The sequence below is a fragment of the Alosa alosa genome, chromosome 3, assembly GCF_017589495.1.
Source record: "Alosa alosa isolate M-15738 ecotype Scorff River chromosome 3, AALO_Geno_1.1, whole genome shotgun sequence".
NCBI lineage: Eukaryota > Metazoa > Chordata > Actinopteri > Clupeiformes > Clupeidae > Alosa > Alosa alosa.
The window spans coordinates 23,740,468-23,757,631 of record NC_063191.1 but is presented as its reverse complement, the minus strand read 5'-3'; the positions used below and the strand labels follow the sequence as shown (position 1 = coordinate 23,757,631).

At 47.2% G+C, this 17,164-nt stretch overlaps 1 protein-coding gene across 1 annotated transcript in view; it reads right to left on the bottom strand.

Moving 5' to 3' along the window:
- The window catches only part of agps (alkylglycerone phosphate synthase), a 34,721-nt gene extending 17,572 nt beyond the window's left edge, over positions 1-17,149 (bottom strand). The window contains exons 1-10 of the mRNA XM_048239613.1: positions 16,923-17,149; positions 11,538-11,627; positions 9,424-9,514; positions 9,208-9,328; positions 8,942-9,016; positions 7,602-7,673; positions 6,947-7,026; positions 5,128-5,208; positions 4,100-4,225; positions 3,493-3,601 (exon numbers count right to left, since the gene is read on the bottom strand). Coding sequence (XP_048095570.1) covers positions 3,493-3,601; positions 4,100-4,225; positions 5,128-5,208; positions 6,947-7,026; positions 7,602-7,673; positions 8,942-9,016; positions 9,208-9,328; positions 9,424-9,514; positions 11,538-11,627; positions 16,923-17,098 — 1,021 coding nt within the window. The 5' untranslated portion in view covers positions 17,099-17,149. The remainder of the gene's footprint in view (positions 1-3,492; positions 3,602-4,099; positions 4,226-5,127; positions 5,209-6,946; positions 7,027-7,601; positions 7,674-8,941; positions 9,017-9,207; positions 9,329-9,423; positions 9,515-11,537; positions 11,628-16,922) is intronic.
- Between the last annotated feature and the right edge of the window lie 15 nt (positions 17,150-17,164).

Here is a 17,164-nt window from a genome sequence, read left to right as displayed (position 1 = left end):
GTCTGCCATGCAGGGCTGCAGTCTAGATTTATCGCCGTGACAAGGGGGAGGGGACAACCGTGAGGCATATCAAAGGCCAGTCCTGGGCGAGACCACAGCCACCGTTAAAACTTACACACGTCCTGTCAGCGGGAGGTCCGACCCCAGCGACTATCGTCTGCATCTGCATCTGAGGGTCACGTTCTGTGGTCACTCACACAAGGGTTATCTCTCAAGAAGCATGGCTATAGGCCCACGCCTAAATCAACACCAGGACTTTCCACAGCAAACAGCAAAGCTTTTTTCCACTTATGAAAGACTCAGTTCAGTGTTCCCAGAAACAGTTTCTAAGCAGACATCACGCAAAAAAGAAAAGAAAAAATAAACTAAAATAAAACACTGTCTGGCCCATGACAAAACCCAGCGTCTGTCTCCAAACCCAGGACAGGATGTGGCGATGAAAGATGACAAGCCACACACCACAGCTGAGGCTGACGTGGCATCAAGACAACGTGTGAAATATGGACGGCAAATGGCCCTGGCCATGTAATAAACATGCCAATGAGTCCTGTTTACAGCTCCCCCTGCACACAGACAAACTGGCTCAATAAAGAAAAGCTCAGTCACAGGCGTGCGGCCCTAATGGCGCTTTCATCTTAACGAGATCACTGTAAATAGTGATAACTTCCGCTGTAAAAGCCCCTTCATAACTCTGCCACTGGTTCATAATTCTGGTCCGAAGGAGTCTAAACGGTGGCTCTCCCTCTGCGTCCTATGCTTCAGCAATTACGGAGTCCATTAAAGAAAGAAAGAAATCCAGATGTGAGGCTAATGAGCATCTGAATGTTTTATGATTGATGATTAATTAGACAAAATATCGATCTTCATCAAAGATGCACAGGTTAATCCTGCGAGCAACACAACTGCGGTCTGCAGCAACAGCAAAAGCATTGAGGGGAGAAGCGTACAACGCATTTGTCAATATGTTGAAGAAATTAAAGTGACAAGCTCAAAGGATAAATTCTCACGGAGGCTCATCAACTCGGCGCAGAGAAGCGTGTGACATTTTAAACGCGAATATCCAACACACAGAGCCATATGCGTTTGTCTGTTAATTAAAGTATTCGCCACTTAGTGGTTGCGGAGGAACCCAACACAGCCAATTCCATTAGGCGCCCCTCCTGTGCCTGACATGCCTGTTAATGAGGCCCTTAATGTGGCTTAGCATGCTTCTCTCCAGCGGCACAGCCCAGAACATGGGAGTCCAGCACGCTCTGGCGGACACACACACACGGCGCCCTCACCTCGCCCTGACCACCAGTACACTCCAAGCGCCCTCTGTTCCACCGCATGCAGGCCCAGGGAGGCCTAAAAAGACCCCTTGGCCCCCCGTCTGCTCTCTGGAAGGTCAATGTTCACACCGAAACACAAACAAACAGACAAAACAAAACAAAAAACAATAACTCTGTCCTCCCAGACGTAAACGTCTACCGCCCAACACCTACATGTACACCGGTGACCAGTGCTAGCGAGTGGCCAAACATAGAGTTAAATCAGTCCAGCAGCTCGGCTCTTTGTCTTGCTCCCTGGGAGGACTTAAGAGGTGTGTGGCAGACACACTTTCTGTCTGCTGGGAAGAAAAAAGGTTAACAGCCTGGCATGAGATGCCACCATTCCGTAGGCAGTTCTGTAAAGCAGACTTTTTTAGCAGCCCCGCCGTTTCACACTGCATTAACTCTGCAGCCTTAGATACGTTTAGTCCCAGCCAGACACAGACATCTGCATTAAAGGTAAGAGGAGTGAGAGTGGTGGTGGCAGTGTGGTGGTTGAGGGGAAGCGGTAGAAAGACCAAACTGATTATCATTGATTATTCCAATCATTCTGAGAGAGCGCTCTGCCCAAGGATCGAGCTGCTGTCCTTTAGCATTTCAGGCCATTCTTGTCCAAGGTCAGGGGAGATTAAGAGGGGCTAAAACAAACCTATTCCCCAGTCAATGAGGAGCGGAAAAGGTTGCAGTAATTCTTGAGCACACACAAAAGGCCGTCCACTTAGCATGCAGAGCACGTTGCCGAGCATGCGATGTCAAGTTCTCTTTTTTTCAGCGGGAGTTCTGAATGGCATCCCATGGAGAAGCAGGAGGTGTCTAGATGAGACACGGATCTGCGCCACAGGCCTCCCAGAATGCATTGCTCTTCCTGTGAGAGATGGTGCCATCTACCAGCCTACAGCCAAAAACTGAGGAAGTGGGTGCTTAAGTGTCTCACTACTGCTCATATTGGTAACCTGTAGATCACTTTTGCAGAGTTTAGCTTTAGAGCCATGATTACTCCCTCTCTGGTTTAACTTAAAAGTACAGACCGTGTAGAGTAATTTCTGTAATCTTTCTTTTAAATGTTACACTTTCACTGTACACTTTCAGATTATTAAATACACACCGCTAGCCAAGAAGAGTATTGTCTGATTGCTACACAATCAGAGCTAAATGTTCCGATTAAACATTTTGTTTGAACATTGAGTATAATATTACATAATGGTTCAAACTATGATTTAACATTCTTAGTAGAAAATGCTGCCAAAAACACTGAGTGATGAGATGTATTCATTTGACTTCCACTCGCTGATGTTTAAGCTGTGCCAAAAACACCAGTAGAGAGATGAGGAAGGAACTGAGAGGGCCCAGGTGGCGTGGGGCTCAAACAAAGCTATTGTGCCCACTGCCTTCCATTACATCACCAGGAAGTCAGCCAGGATCAGTTACAGCCTGCTTTTATATGAAGCAGCCACCCAATCCAGCCTGATAAAGCACTAAAAAAAGGACACCGCTAACGGGACCTGGAATGAGGCTACATTAACTTCTCCTTTAAAAAGGTTTCACTCCCCCCTAAAACGAAGGACATTCAAATGAGATGATTACAGTTAATGAAACATTCACGTAGTCCTGTTCACAGATGTATTTTGTTTAAAGAAAAGAGAAATGAGGGGGTGTTCAGTAATGAGTACAAATGAAGAGTTCTGCTTGTGTAGCATGCGGTGTTGCAGAGCAGATTGCGGCGCTTTGTTGTGCGGGGCGCTCCCACAGATGTTTGGGGGGAGCGGTGCCAGCGGTCCCTGCACCCTCGCTGTAGCGGGTAGGGCCCTGGCATATGGCAGGCAGAACTCTCCCCGGGCCTCCGCACAAGGACATGGAGCTCTGAACATGGGAGAGGAGGGGGGCTGGGGGGGATGGTGTGCCAGCACGCCCCTGCCTTTGACCTACCAGAGGTGGCTTTTCTGCCTTGTTTGTTTTTTATTCTACAGCTGGCATCCTAGTTACTGTTCACCTAACCCTGTGGCAAACATACCCCGGGCTCAGCACCCACACAGCCACCCACCCCCACCCCATGCCACATGCTCATGGGCAAACAGCAGCAAACACAGAGAAATGACACGGGACACACTCAAGCACCCACACGTGCGTGTTCCACAAGACACTATCCACTGCAAGCATGCTCCCTGGCCAACAGTGCACTCACCTTCGGAGCCCAGTATGAAGTGGTGGACGTCGGGGCCGGTGGACACGCGCGGGCCCTGGCAGCTCTTCTCGATCACTCCCCTGGGGGTCACCATCTTTATGTGCACCACCTGAGGGGGGAGGACAGGACAGGACAGGACAGGACATCCACTGAGCACTGAGGAACGCACAGGAGCAAGACGGGACAACAGGGAGAAATCTGACCCTACCAAAGGCATGGCAAACGCACTGCAACAAAGGCACTGATTGGTTGGTTATGTTTGCTGAGAATTAATCTGTGACTATAAAATCTAAGTTGAATTTTATTTAGAAACAACATGTCCACATGAAATGCAAAATGTCACTGTGTAGACATGAGCTTCAGAGCTTTCAGAGTCAAAGATCAGTGCACTTCTATTGACTCATAAAAGTGAGTGTTGTAAGCCCCCCACATCACAGTGCCATGCCACTGGTCTAGTGTTGTAAGCCCTCCACATCACAGTGCCATGCCACTGGTCTACAGTGGTGTAAGCCCTCCACATCACAGTGCCATGCCCTTGGTCTACAGTGGTGTAAGCCCTCCACATCGCAGTGTCATGCCCCTAGTGTGCAGGGCCACAGTAACCCACCAGGTCCTCGATGTTGCCATAGATGTTCTTCTTCATGCCGGACGCGCGGGTGGCCACCCAGCCCCCCAGAGAACTGAACTCCATGGAGTCGGGCTCGTGGCCTGTGCAGTAGCCACTCTCATTGAGCTGCGGAGAGGGAGAGTGGACATACGTTAATACACATGTAGTTTTTCCCCTCACACACGAGATAAGACCTGTACTGATAAGGCATTGTTAGCCCACCATCTCCCTTTGCTTTCGTGTTGGACGTGAAGGAAAGTCTCGCCCTCAGAGGAAGACTGCTCCTGGACTTGCAGGTGTGAGGAAAATATTGATGTGCAGCTTTTCTCAAGGAGACAACTGTTCCAGGTGATACAGGAATAATTTTACTTTTTATAAAGAAAAAAAAAAGCAGGGCCTGCTATTTTTTTTATTTTTTAATTAAACACCCCTCCCCTCTTTCGGAACGGGGGCTGCTTTAATGCCGAACCATCTGCTCCATCAAATTGGCCCTTTTCTATATGCAGGAGCGCAGTCTGCTTGAGATGCACCGCACGCATTCCTCCACATCAAACAGCAGCTCCTTCGCCATTTTTCTGCATTAGTTTGATGGTGCCATCTGCTCCGAGCCTGTCAGTGTGCCTCAATCTCTACCTTGCAGCACGGCGCTGCCAGACATACTCCTCCACCCCAACTCCCACACACACACACACACACACCCACCCACACACACACCTCCACCCACCCCCTACCCTGCCTCACTGTTCCATGTTGGGCTCCATGCCGTGGCTAAGTCATGGCACCCGCTGCATAAGGGCAAGTCCACACGGCCGCCACCACAGGCCCACAGAAGCCTCACCAGTGGATGCTAATGAGCCGCTCTCCAGCGGCAGGGCTCATGCGGACACTAACGGGACACACTGACGATGGGTGAGCGTGTGTTCTGACTGCCATGTCAAGGAGCCAGGATCTTTGGCGCGAGGTTGGAAAACAAGAATGTATGTTGTTGACAGAGGGTGTGCTTGGAACCGCCAAGAACATGCACTTACCAGTCTCTCCAAATCCTGCCCAATGATGCCAGCTTCTACGTGGGCAGTTAGATTCTTCTCATCAATCCACAATATTCGGTTCTGAATGGGGAAAAAAAGGCAAAAAAAATGTGTAAACAAAACTTTTTTTGGGTGAAACAGTATTTCATCACCTTTGCCAGGAGGACGACTTGCACCAGCCCCTCCACTGCTCTAGATTTGGGCTGAAATGAGAAGCAGGCCTGGCTGCCATGCATCTGATGTGGGTTACATGGACGTGGGCGGCTCTCCATGACGGCCTCCAAAATTCACTCCAGTCGCCATGGCTTAACTGGCGAAGCCAGGGAAAGGTCAGGGAGCTGTATTTTAACAACACGGAGTCACTGCAGTATGTGTAATGCACACAGACACAGACACACACACACACACACACACACACACACACACACACACACACGCAACGGGAAGCACAGTGCGGGCAAACCGTTTAATGGCACACTCTATGAAAACATTCAGCTCACGGTGCCGGCTTTTTCCATGAGCGCACACGCTGGTTACGCAGGAGCCACTGAGCGTTCAGCGTGACAGAAAGAGAGAGAGAGAGAGAAACAGAGAGAGAGAGAGAGAGAGAAAGAAAAAAAGAGCGAGAGGAAAGAGAACGAAAGATTCTAACTCCATTAGACAGATTCCAAAAGGTTAAACCTCCTTTTAACATTCAATCCCACAAATCCCATCGCCCCCCACCCCACCCCCTCCATCCCTGAGCCCACACGTCCCCTCCTCGTTTAAGCGCTCCTCAAGGCATGGAAGAGCACAGCTTGAGCTCCCCCAGACCAGGCCATCAATCACCGGGCCGGCTGCAATAAAGCGTCCGCCGCTGTCATGGTACTGCCTTTCATGTGAGGGCCGCTCAGACACATGGCCCGTGACCCCTCGACACAGCGCGCCGGCCACTGGTATTTATATACCCCCAACCGGCACTGGAGGGGGGATGGGGGTCAGGCTCGGAGGTGAGGGTGGCGGTGGTGGGGGTTGGTGTGAGCGGTGACTTGCGGCTCCTTTAATAGATCACCAAACTGCGCACTGTACAGGGGCCGCGCGGTGGAGACGTCCCTCTGCATCCGGAGGAGAACATGTCTTCATCTGCGCTGAGGCCAAGCTGAGGAGGGCTGAGCAGAGTTGAGACGCTGCACCAACGCCCCTGTGAGCTCTGCGCACGCGAGGAAAGGCAGAGCCAAGCACAAAAACAAACGAGAAGACGTGAGAGCGCATTGGTCTGCTTTGTGCATTTGGGGTGGGGTGGGGGGGGGGGTGACCTTGAGTGGGATCAACCAAGGACAGTAGCATGTGAGACAGTCAAGGGTTTTTGACAAGGAGCTGATGTTGGACACAGGTAACAGACGAGAAGTTGTGTGAGGAGTGTAGTCTCGCTCTGGCTCTCCACATTTCCAGAACATTCTTGGGAGGCGAGCGTGGAGGGTGATTTAGCGCAGGCGGAGGCAGGCCTGAGGCAGAGGGGAGGCTGGCAGCCTCTGGGCTTCAGGAGGGAGAGAGGGAGCGCAGACAGCGGCGGTGAAAAACACAGCTCTGGGGGTTTGGCTGAACCGCACCAGTGAAACACATAGCCCTGGGGATGGGACTCAGGTCTGTGTGTGTGTGTGTGTGTGTGTGTGTGTGTGTGTGTGTGTGTGTGTGTGTGTGTGTATGAGAGAAAGAGGGAGAGGTAGAGGGAGGGGGAGAAAGAGAGGGGGTGGGTGTGGGTGTGGGTATGTGTGGGAGCGGAGGCCATGGCCACGTCTAACTGGGTACCCACCATCTACCAGTCTAACTGGATACCCACCATCTGCGAGGTGTCCAGGGAGACGATGGAGCGTTTCTCCTCCGGAGGGCACTCCAGAGCGCTGGAGACGCTGGTCCCGCCTGTGGGGAGCAGAGACACATCACTGACCTGAGCACGGAAACACCCAACCTGCACACCAGCCACTGACACACACACACTCTACACAGTCTCAAGTCAAATGTAATGAGCCTCTCTTTCTGCCACTACATTTGCATCTTTCTAATAAACTCCACCATACAGTAGGCATTTTCATCCCCCTAAAGCAGACCCAGAACCAGACCACATGCTCCTGCTTAGTTTCAATATTACTAATATTATTTATATCTTTTAGTGTGCATAGCTCTAAACATTATGACATAAGGTATTCAAATTAAACTTTAATTGGTCTTTTCTGTACTGGGATCACAACAGTAGTACAATTAATAATCTCATTAAAACTAAACTGTAACTTGCAAAACTAACAACAAAAAAATGTGTATGCTGATTTTCCATACTCCATTACTTCCAGCTTCACTTTGACTACAGAGCACTCTCTGCATAAAAATAAGCACCAGTATGTGGGTGGATTTTATAACAAGCTTAACAAATCGGCAATGTCAGAAGATCATTTTAGTCTCATAGTGGAAAAAGTACATCTGTTAAGCTAAATACTTACCCCCATATGGCATCAAACAAACATTGTGCTTGCATGCCAACTCCACAATTTTCACTACATCGTTGTGGCAATCTGTGAGAGCAAATGGCAATGAATCAAACATTTTTTTTTTTTTTCTCAAATAGCACGCATTATGAAAATGATGACAGATGCATTTAGAGTTTCTCTCATAATTTATGAGTAAATTAGTCCAATCACAATAATTTGGGCATTTGAGTGGCAAAAAGTGAAGTTCTGTCGGAGGGGTCTGAGGAGGGTGCCGGCCGGCAGCCAAGCAGCCACTAGAGGACAGGGAGAGGGCAGTGGGCGCTACGGAGACTCCAGGACTCACCGACCCGCCAGTTTACACACAAACACAAAGCCCTGCCACTGCCCCCTCCCCGATCAGGAGGAGGAGGAAACACCACCCACCCCGAGAGAATGCACCAATGGGAGAGGACTCCACCCTCTCCATCCTAACACTGCATAGGTGGAAATGAGGGGGGTGGGAGGTGCAAATGAGATGTAAGATCAGACATATACATCTTCCAATGGAGCTTCTCTATCTGACCATGCAGCAAGTTACGTAAAGCCATTTGTATATTCATATTAATAGTATGCAACCCATTTATTAACAAAAAAGGCTAGAAAGCGAATGTCACCAACATATGACAGCCCATCTAATGTATTTGGGACATGGCCAGGCAGAGAGAGAGCAGGTGATATTTTACATTTCGCATGAGACCAAGGCGCTGGAGAAGGTTAAAGGAGAGGAGTTTTTCCAATTTGGTGCTCTATAATGGAAGCGCAGTGATTTGCTGCCCATTTGGGAGCCTGCTAATCAACTCTGAGCCATCAGTCAACACTCATTTGCATGATAAAATAGTGCCGGCCGTAATGCACAGCAAACCAATCTCCTGCGCCGTAATTCACACAAGCAGGCCTCCTCCACCTCTGCACCACCACTGCGGCTACGCAGGGCCACACTGCGCGCGACTGGATGGCAGGCCTCGCTCTCTCTGATGCTTATTATTAAGCCACTACTCATACATATTAATACCTCCTCAACTCACAGCTATCCAACCTATTTAGAGAGACAGACACACACACACAGACACGCGCACACACACACACACACACACACACACACACACAGACGCTACTCTGCAGAGATTAAGCCTGGTTTCCTCACAGTGCATGGCATTACATAAATGTCAATTCCAAACCACTGCATGGTGGATAAGCATCGCTCACAGAGGGTCTATGCAGAAGTGTTGAGTGAACCGGCTAATGGATGAAATCTCCACTTTCCGTCGAAGCGGCACCAACCCAGCCACACACACACACACACACACACTTACTTGGCCATACCACCATGTCAGGGCATCGTCCGAAGCGCCCCTCACGGAGAGCGAAGATTTCATGTAAGCAATGACCTGCACAGAGGAAAACAGAGAGTCTTCAATGATGTGCTATACGGCCATCACACAGACCTGAACCAAACTTGAGCTCAATATATTTAAAAGAAATCAAAACTGCAATGCTCATGTCTGACCATGTAAACAATAAACCGTGTTAAAGCATAGAGGAGACAGTGGAGCATGTGTGCGTTGGGACTGGGCCTCACCATGGGCGCGGAACACCCGGTCCTCCGTGTCGTGAGAGAAGGGGATGCCCGTGGCCTTCAGCTCCTCTACAAAGCTCTCGCTCAGGTTGGGGGGATGGACAGCGCTGGCGTTGATGGCGGGCTGTGGAGAACCACAGAAACACAGTGAGTCGGGGGGGCCGCACGGACACGGCTGTTTGGACACTGACCGAGGGAGACGCTGAGGGAGAGACCTACCGTGGCAGGGCTTTTATGCTGCAGGTTGGCTCCGAAGGTGCCCTCAAACCAGTCCTTCAGGCTAGGCAGGATCAAGCCACTTAACCGATACCTGGACACAGATGTAATGACATATCAGTGCCTCTCTATCTGGTAAGAATGATGCGAAACTTGTTGACATTAGCTGCTTTTAGACCTAGGTGTAAGTCCGTATGTTCTGCGGAGGTCAAGCAGTTGGGCCGTATATCTGAACATCATTAGCGGACATTTGGAACTCCGAACTTAACCGGCTCTTACACTTACTCCCCTCCTAGTATTTCTGACAGACATCATGTAAATGAGCTTGTGTCTGAATGAAACGAAGAACATGCGGAGATTCTCTTCATGTGCGTGTTCAACCTGTTCAACCACACCGAGATTCTGTTCATGTGCGTCGGTGTCGTTCACACATAATGTCCGCATGTAAGCATCATATCTGAATCACCTGAAGGGTCAGACATCCGTTTGACAAAGAACCGCATATACTGCAGAGGACGTGTCTGAAAGCAGCTATTAATGAACAAGGCTTTGATAAAAGTTCTTGCAGTAATAGGGACAATATGTGCTACAACACTTGAAAAAGAGCTGGCAATGGCAACCGCCCATGACCTCCGTATGGCCTGCGGTGTGGAGTTCACCGGGGGCCTGTAGTGGCTGAGACGGCTGTGCTGTCGCCCTCAGCCTCTGGATCCCTCTGCTTCAGGGACAGAGGGCACGGAGGAGGGGAAGGAGTGGGCAGGGGAGAGGGGCTGCAGAATGCCTTTGTCCAGCTGAGCATGAAGCACACGCTCCTCCATAATGCGGCCTCTGTCCCGGCCCGCCGAGAGGAGGGAAGAGGAGGAGAGATCGCTACACTCTCATTTATTCAGCTCCCTCTCCTGCTTGCGCTGTGTGTGAGTGTGTGTGTGTGTGTGTAGTTGAACCACTAACAATGAGTCACTGGGCATGACAGCAGATGGTATTTCACGCATGTGGCCCATAACAACACTTATGCTTGTGTGTGTGTGTGTGTGTGTGTGTGTGTGTGTACTGAAGGGTCTGGAGGCGCTCTGCCTGTTACATGGATGCGGTGCCCGCCGACACAGGAGAGGTCCGCCGGCTTTAGCCTGGCGCAGTTTGGGCCATACATCACCATTATGCGCACAACAAGGCCCATCTCTGTCTCGCGGCACCTTCACCGTGCGCGACAGAGATAAAGGTGCGCGAGTGGAAGTGGAGGGGTGCCAAAAAAAAGAGCCATCAATTATGGTGCCAGCGCACATTCAGCCAGCGCTTTGTCACCACTGAGCCACAAACACTGGGCACCCATCTTACTCAGAGGAAGATTTAAGACAATGGGTGGCTCTCTTCTCCTTTGGACTTATCCATTGCTTTCTTTCTTTCCTTCTTTCTTTTTTAAAAGAAAAAGTTTAATTACACAGCCTGTAACACATATTTTAGTGTGGAGGCAAAAGGATTTTATATTGAATAAAACAATAAAAAAAAAACATCTACTTGTTTTGTATGAGTGGACAAATACCTATGGCATTGATGCTTAACAAAAACGAACTAAATGAATTGCTAGCTTCTCACATCCTTTCATATCAGCAATACACGTCTCCACCTACTAAGTTCGCTTCTCCCACTCCTCTCCTTGCCAGACCAACTACAAATGCCAACCACTAGATGGCAGTAGCGCCCCATGCAGCAGCAGTGAGCAGCAGGCCTGCGTGTGCTGGAGACTCGAGGTTGCCGAGGGTGGACGGGAGCTTGAAGGATTTCCCTCATAAACCATCTCGATGAGATGCTGAGAAGAGTCCAAAGGCATCGCGGTCTGCAACACCGCAATCACCATTTGTGTCACAGATGCTTGGCTTCTCTGCTTAATCCAAATGGGAGGTCAAGGGGTTAAATCTGGACTATGACAGTTTAGTAATAAAGTGAGAGGTATGGTTGAGTAATGTGGGATTTAGGGTTACTTTAGAAGATCTTCATATGGTGGCACAGATATTAAAGCTGCACTGACTAGAGAAACTGAAATGCAGATGTTTGGAGATCATCTCAATGCATATGGGAGCTATCTGGATGGTGACGATGGGTGGGTGATGGATGCTTACCTCTTGCCTGTGAATTCTGCTTGTCCTTTTTTGTTAAAGAGGAATCTGGAGTCGCTGTAGCCCCAACCATTCCATTTCATGATCTCCTGCCTGTGCATGGGATAGAACAAATGAAGAGTATTACATTATTAAAAATAACTCTAAACACCCCAAACCCATCATTTATAGAGCACTAGGCCTATTTATGCTATAGTATGCATAAGGATCCCTGATACGAAACTCTGAGAGGGCATGAGTATCAGCAGATGACCGCTCATGTTTTCTTGTCTTATGTCAGAGGTATTCAGTGAGTGTGTTAGAACTGTGCTGGTCAGTAATCAGTTAGGTTAGGTTCCTCTTGGTCTAGAGGTCTGTAGATATTGTCAAAGAGGGAAGTGGTGTTTGCAGCGAGAGAGAGAGAGAGAGGGGGGGGGGGTATTCCCCAGGTGTAGTTTCCACATACAACCACCCCACCACGTTGTCAGGGCAACATGGACACAACAAACCCATTCTCCTTGCCAAACAACTTCAATTAAAACAAGCAAACTGGCAGGTCGTCATGTGCACACTGCTGTTTCGCTGCAATCAGGCTAGTCACAAGGGAGTTCACAAGGAATCATGTGGTCTACAGGCCAGGCCTCCCGCCGCTCAGTGACCTCCCCAGGACGGGACCAGGGGGTTGGCATCAGAAGAGGGAAATTGATTGGACCACTAAATTCAGAAGACAGCTTAAGATCGTTGGGAAGTGCTAATGCAGCCTGCCATTACATTTTATGAATCAAGCACTGAATGACAAGCCCCCATGTTAAATCATAGAGCAAGAGAGGGAGAATGCATGAGGAGTGTGAGTGAGTGAGTGAGTGAGTGAGAGAGAACAGAGGATATCCGCATGTTTCTGAAAAAGTGAGATAAAGAATGGCATTGTGCCTATGGTATGTGTATTTGACAGAGGCTTGTGTATAGTGAATGCAACAGGAAATGTAAGGTGAGTTGAACACATGCACTTCACATGAGTAATTATGAATTCCACCCACAGACAGTAGCTGACAAACAATCCCTACAAAGCTCATAAATCACAAAACACGTTTCACTTCCAGGGCCATTATGATTACACTATATAGCATCTTATGGGCACTGCTGCAGAGCCACCATATCCAGCCAGAAGCCAGACGGAGGAAGCAGAGGAAAAGCTCTCCACACATTCCCTGTATTATCCTCTCTAATCCTCCGTCAGACACACTCTCCACCTAGCATCCAGTGACACACCCCGACTGCACAGCACATACGCCACCATGTGGGTGGAGCACGTCTGTCGGGCCGGTAATGAGGTTCTTGTGTAAATTATACCGCCAGCTCCAGAGTTCTGTCTCCACAAGCATCTACTCTGGTGAGAGGGAGGGCCAACACCTCCTCACTGGGGAGTAATACAGCACAAGCACTAAACCACAAACTCACTAGGAGGGGCACGCAAACTACACTGCCGGGCACAACTAGGCACAGGCAGATAGAAAAGGATGGGGATTTTGGGTAGAGGGGGGTCAGCTTGGGATGTTACCTTTAAAAGTGGTATTGAGGAGAGTCTTTCTCCTTTAGAATAGCATCTTAACAAAATTAGGCAACATCGTAATTAGTGTGCATTTCTTGCATTCACTAGCAAACCAATAAGCATCACCGGTCTTTCACATTGTATGCCAGCCTTGGTCAAGTCAAGTCAAGTTTATTTCATCCATAGAGATGGAAATTGCAGTGCACATACCCGCCTTAATGCCCATAAAAACAGTTTAGCATAAATATACATATAGCCTTTATAAGAGGGTACAAATAAATTATCATAATAAATACAGTACAAAAAAGAGCATAAATACAGTACAAAAATGATAAAAATGTAGGTTTAAAGAGCTTGTTGTGTTGTCTGATAGCCTGAGGTATAAAAGAGAGAGCATACCGCTTAGTTCGTGTCACAGGAGGCTTTAGCCTACCACTACGTTCCATAACCCTACCAGTCAAATTACCATGAAGAGGGTGACCAGGGTCCTTTGTTATTTTCTGCGCCATTTTTGCCAGGTGGTCATCATATACTTTCTCCACTGCATTTAACTCTCCCACCATTTTTCAGCCCTTTTTAGTCCTTTTAGTCACTCTGTTAATCCTGGCTTTCTCAGTTGCCCCAGCATTTCCACCCCAACCCACCACACAGTAACTCCAAACTCTACATATCACTGACATAAAAACCATTCTCACAACATCAGTATTTACCATAAAAGACAGCAACTTCCTATATAATTTTACAATACAATTTTATATAACAATATAAACGTGGACTTAAGTTAACATGATCAGACCATGTTAGCCTGTCATTAAAAACAATACCCAAATACTTGTATGCGTTCACCCTTTCTACTACTGAACCTTTGATTTCCACTGCCTCAGTTGCCCTCTTATTTCTCCTGTAATCAATTACTAATTCTTTAGTTTTATTAATGAGTTCTAGGAAATGAGTGACGCAATGTTCAACAAAAGCTTATCTTTATCTCAAGCATATAAAGATGGGGGTAGCGTGGTCTGCCACAGGAGCAGCGACCGGAAAGGGCAACGATCAAAGTGGCAGAGATGCTTTTTAGATCACATTGAGAAGAATACTGTGGGCTTGTGTATGTTATTCCCTTCGTCGTTACATGGCCACAGCTGAATGAATCATGTCTTTATAGATTCATGGGGAGAACATGGCGTAGTTTCCAAGAGTGCATTTGTCTCAATGGATCTGCTGGAACAAGCATGGAAACGCAGTGCTTAGTTACATCACATTAGAAGACTGCAACCATTAGGCCCTATTACAAAATGGCTCAACTGATACACAGCATCTGCTTTGAGAGGCTACTGTTGGATAGGGCAAATAGTACAAGATCCTATATAAGTATAGATCAGTCACAGTATAGATCAGTCAATGAGACATGCCAGTGCATTACAGGAGAGAAAACACTCATCATTCTGGTAATCAACGAGTCTGTGCATCAGTCGTTCAAAAATGTCATGTACAACACAGAGCAGGAAGGACTCCAAAACCCCGTAGTCTCCCACATTCTAGAACAGGTTGCTCATTTCCTGGGTTTACAGAACAACATAAATATAGACTAGCTTTCCACACAGTTATGAAAACAACACTTCTAAAAGCATGATTACACTACAAAAACATCTTGCAAGTGGAAATGGAAGTAACCTACCAACTGAAATAAGATCAACACAGTTCTTCAATTCAACACCATGTTTGTTCCTTGTGGATTAGCCTCAACAAACATCCTCCTCCATCTCAATTGCTAAAGAGTAAATGGGTCAATTCCAGCTTTAATAGAAGAGATAACGGGGAAACAATTTGAAGACCCCAGACCAAAAGTAATATAATTAAGCTAACCAAATCATCAAGTACAGAATGGGAAGGTCACCGCCTGGGCTATCTTTCAAAAGAAAAAAATGTAACAATAACGACACTTATGACTGGTATAATAACAATAATAATAATAATAATAATACATTTTATTTAGTCTTTCAAGACATCCAAGGTTGCTTCACAAAAGATTTACAAACACAAAATAGCCAAGATGCCAGATGGAGCGGCGTACTCGCACAGCGTCCCCGTAGGCCCAGACATCAAGACATAAGTAATATTGACCACTTTATCAGCGGTAATATTCCTAAATAATGAATCACTCTGAGAAATAGTAAAAAAATGGTCAAAGCAGTAATACCAATAACAATAATACCAAATACAAAGAACTTCATCAACTAAGTGACTTTTTAATTTCCATGGGACATTTCAATGGAAAATAGAAAAGAGAGGACTTTAACTTGAACTGTTTGAGAACATGGTGGTTCATTTCATGGCTGCTGTCAAAAAAAGGAGAAAGGAAGGCATCCGTCAAACTTCAAACCGGTCTCTCAAGACCAGGATCCCTCATCATCCTGCTCCTTCACCATACTGGACAGGCCACATACCTGGACATCTGGGCTCCATTTCTGGTTTCTTTGTCCCTTCAACAAATCTGCAAATCTATGCAAAGGCCTCACTCTCACCCCATATGCTCATTTTAAGTTATAAAGCAAGCTCCCGATGAAGGAAACCACATTTCCTGAAGGTGAGAGGAGAGTTAACAGAATGCTTTATCTAGGTCTCTATGACCACACTAAGATAAAGGAGATATTCAGTACACATGCTTTCAATAGCTTACACAAACTCAACCACAGCACCACCCAAAACTCATATAGCCTACTGTATGAGCAGGATAGAGAACTTATCAGTGGTTGGTGACAGGTTTTCACTGTTGGCTTACATTACCAAGGCTACAGTGGAGTGCTCTAGAGTCTGTGGTGGATATAGCCTATGAAAGATACCTTATATTTCCAGAAAAATGTGATGCTTAAAGTGGCCAGAATAACAGGGTGAATAATATGGCAGATCCTGGTTTTTAATTGCAATGCTTTGAATGAAATATGTCTAACACTAGATGTCACTACTGCTTGATAAGAAGGGCAGGAAGCTGGCCTTGCCTCATAAGGAGTCCACAGTCAGGCCACCGTTGGTTTTGGCCAATCAGAGGACGCCTTTACGTCCGAAGTTTTACCTGAGAAACTCAAGTTATCTAGTGTGATTTCTCATTCATAATCTCATACAACAAACAACTAGGCTATTTTTTCTAATCCAGAAGGTATAAAAAAACAAAAGAACCGCGCACTATACTCAGATGAATGATCAAAGTTTACATCAACTTCTGGGCTACAATGGCCAAAAGGTTAACATCCTGAATGAAATCTATAGTTGTATCAGCGTTATAAGAATTCAACTAGTCAACCGAGAAATGGCAGGTGCGTAACCTCTCCAGCCCCGTGGCGAAACACTTATAATAGGCTACAGCTATTTTTGAATTTATAGACAGCGACTCACAGAGGAAATCTGCTTTTATTCATGACAATTTCAGGAATGGGGAACGACAACAGAACACCCCTGACTGTGAACACCGTAGCCTAGATTGATGACAGACTGGTTACATTCATTGGTCAGATAACTTTCCCGCACGAACAGGTGGACAATAGCGTACACAATGCCCGACTTCTACAGTCTCCGATCATCTTGCACGAACTACCGCACCCACTTCTTGAACTAAACACTTAGTGGACTACGGAATGACGCTTCGGTCTAGCTAACGTTAGTTTGGCAGATCATACCTTTTTATACCAGTATGAACGATCAGTTTTTATAGCAATTGTCAATATTCTTATGCCTGCAAGTAGGCTACAGAACAGCTGTTTGAAACAACAATGCCTTTAGATAGCCAAGTGGAAGGCGGCTAACTACAGTAGCTTTAGTGCAGAGCTCATTTCATTTGAGTATAACAATCATAGCCATATCTTTACCTCTTCCTAGGCATCGAGTTTGGCGTTGCGGCATTACTATTCGACTCAGCTTTGCATTCTTGAGCCGCGATGTCTGTGTGATCTAATTCTTCTTGTTTTCTTAAATGACCGGCGATGATTCTCAATCTTTGCTGTGCAATTTTTTGCCGCTCAGAGCTCTTGCCGTTTGACGCCATGCTGCTTCCGTGTTTGTGCAGGGAAAGGCTGAGCTGTCAGAGGTCAGCGCAGTGATAGTAGGATAT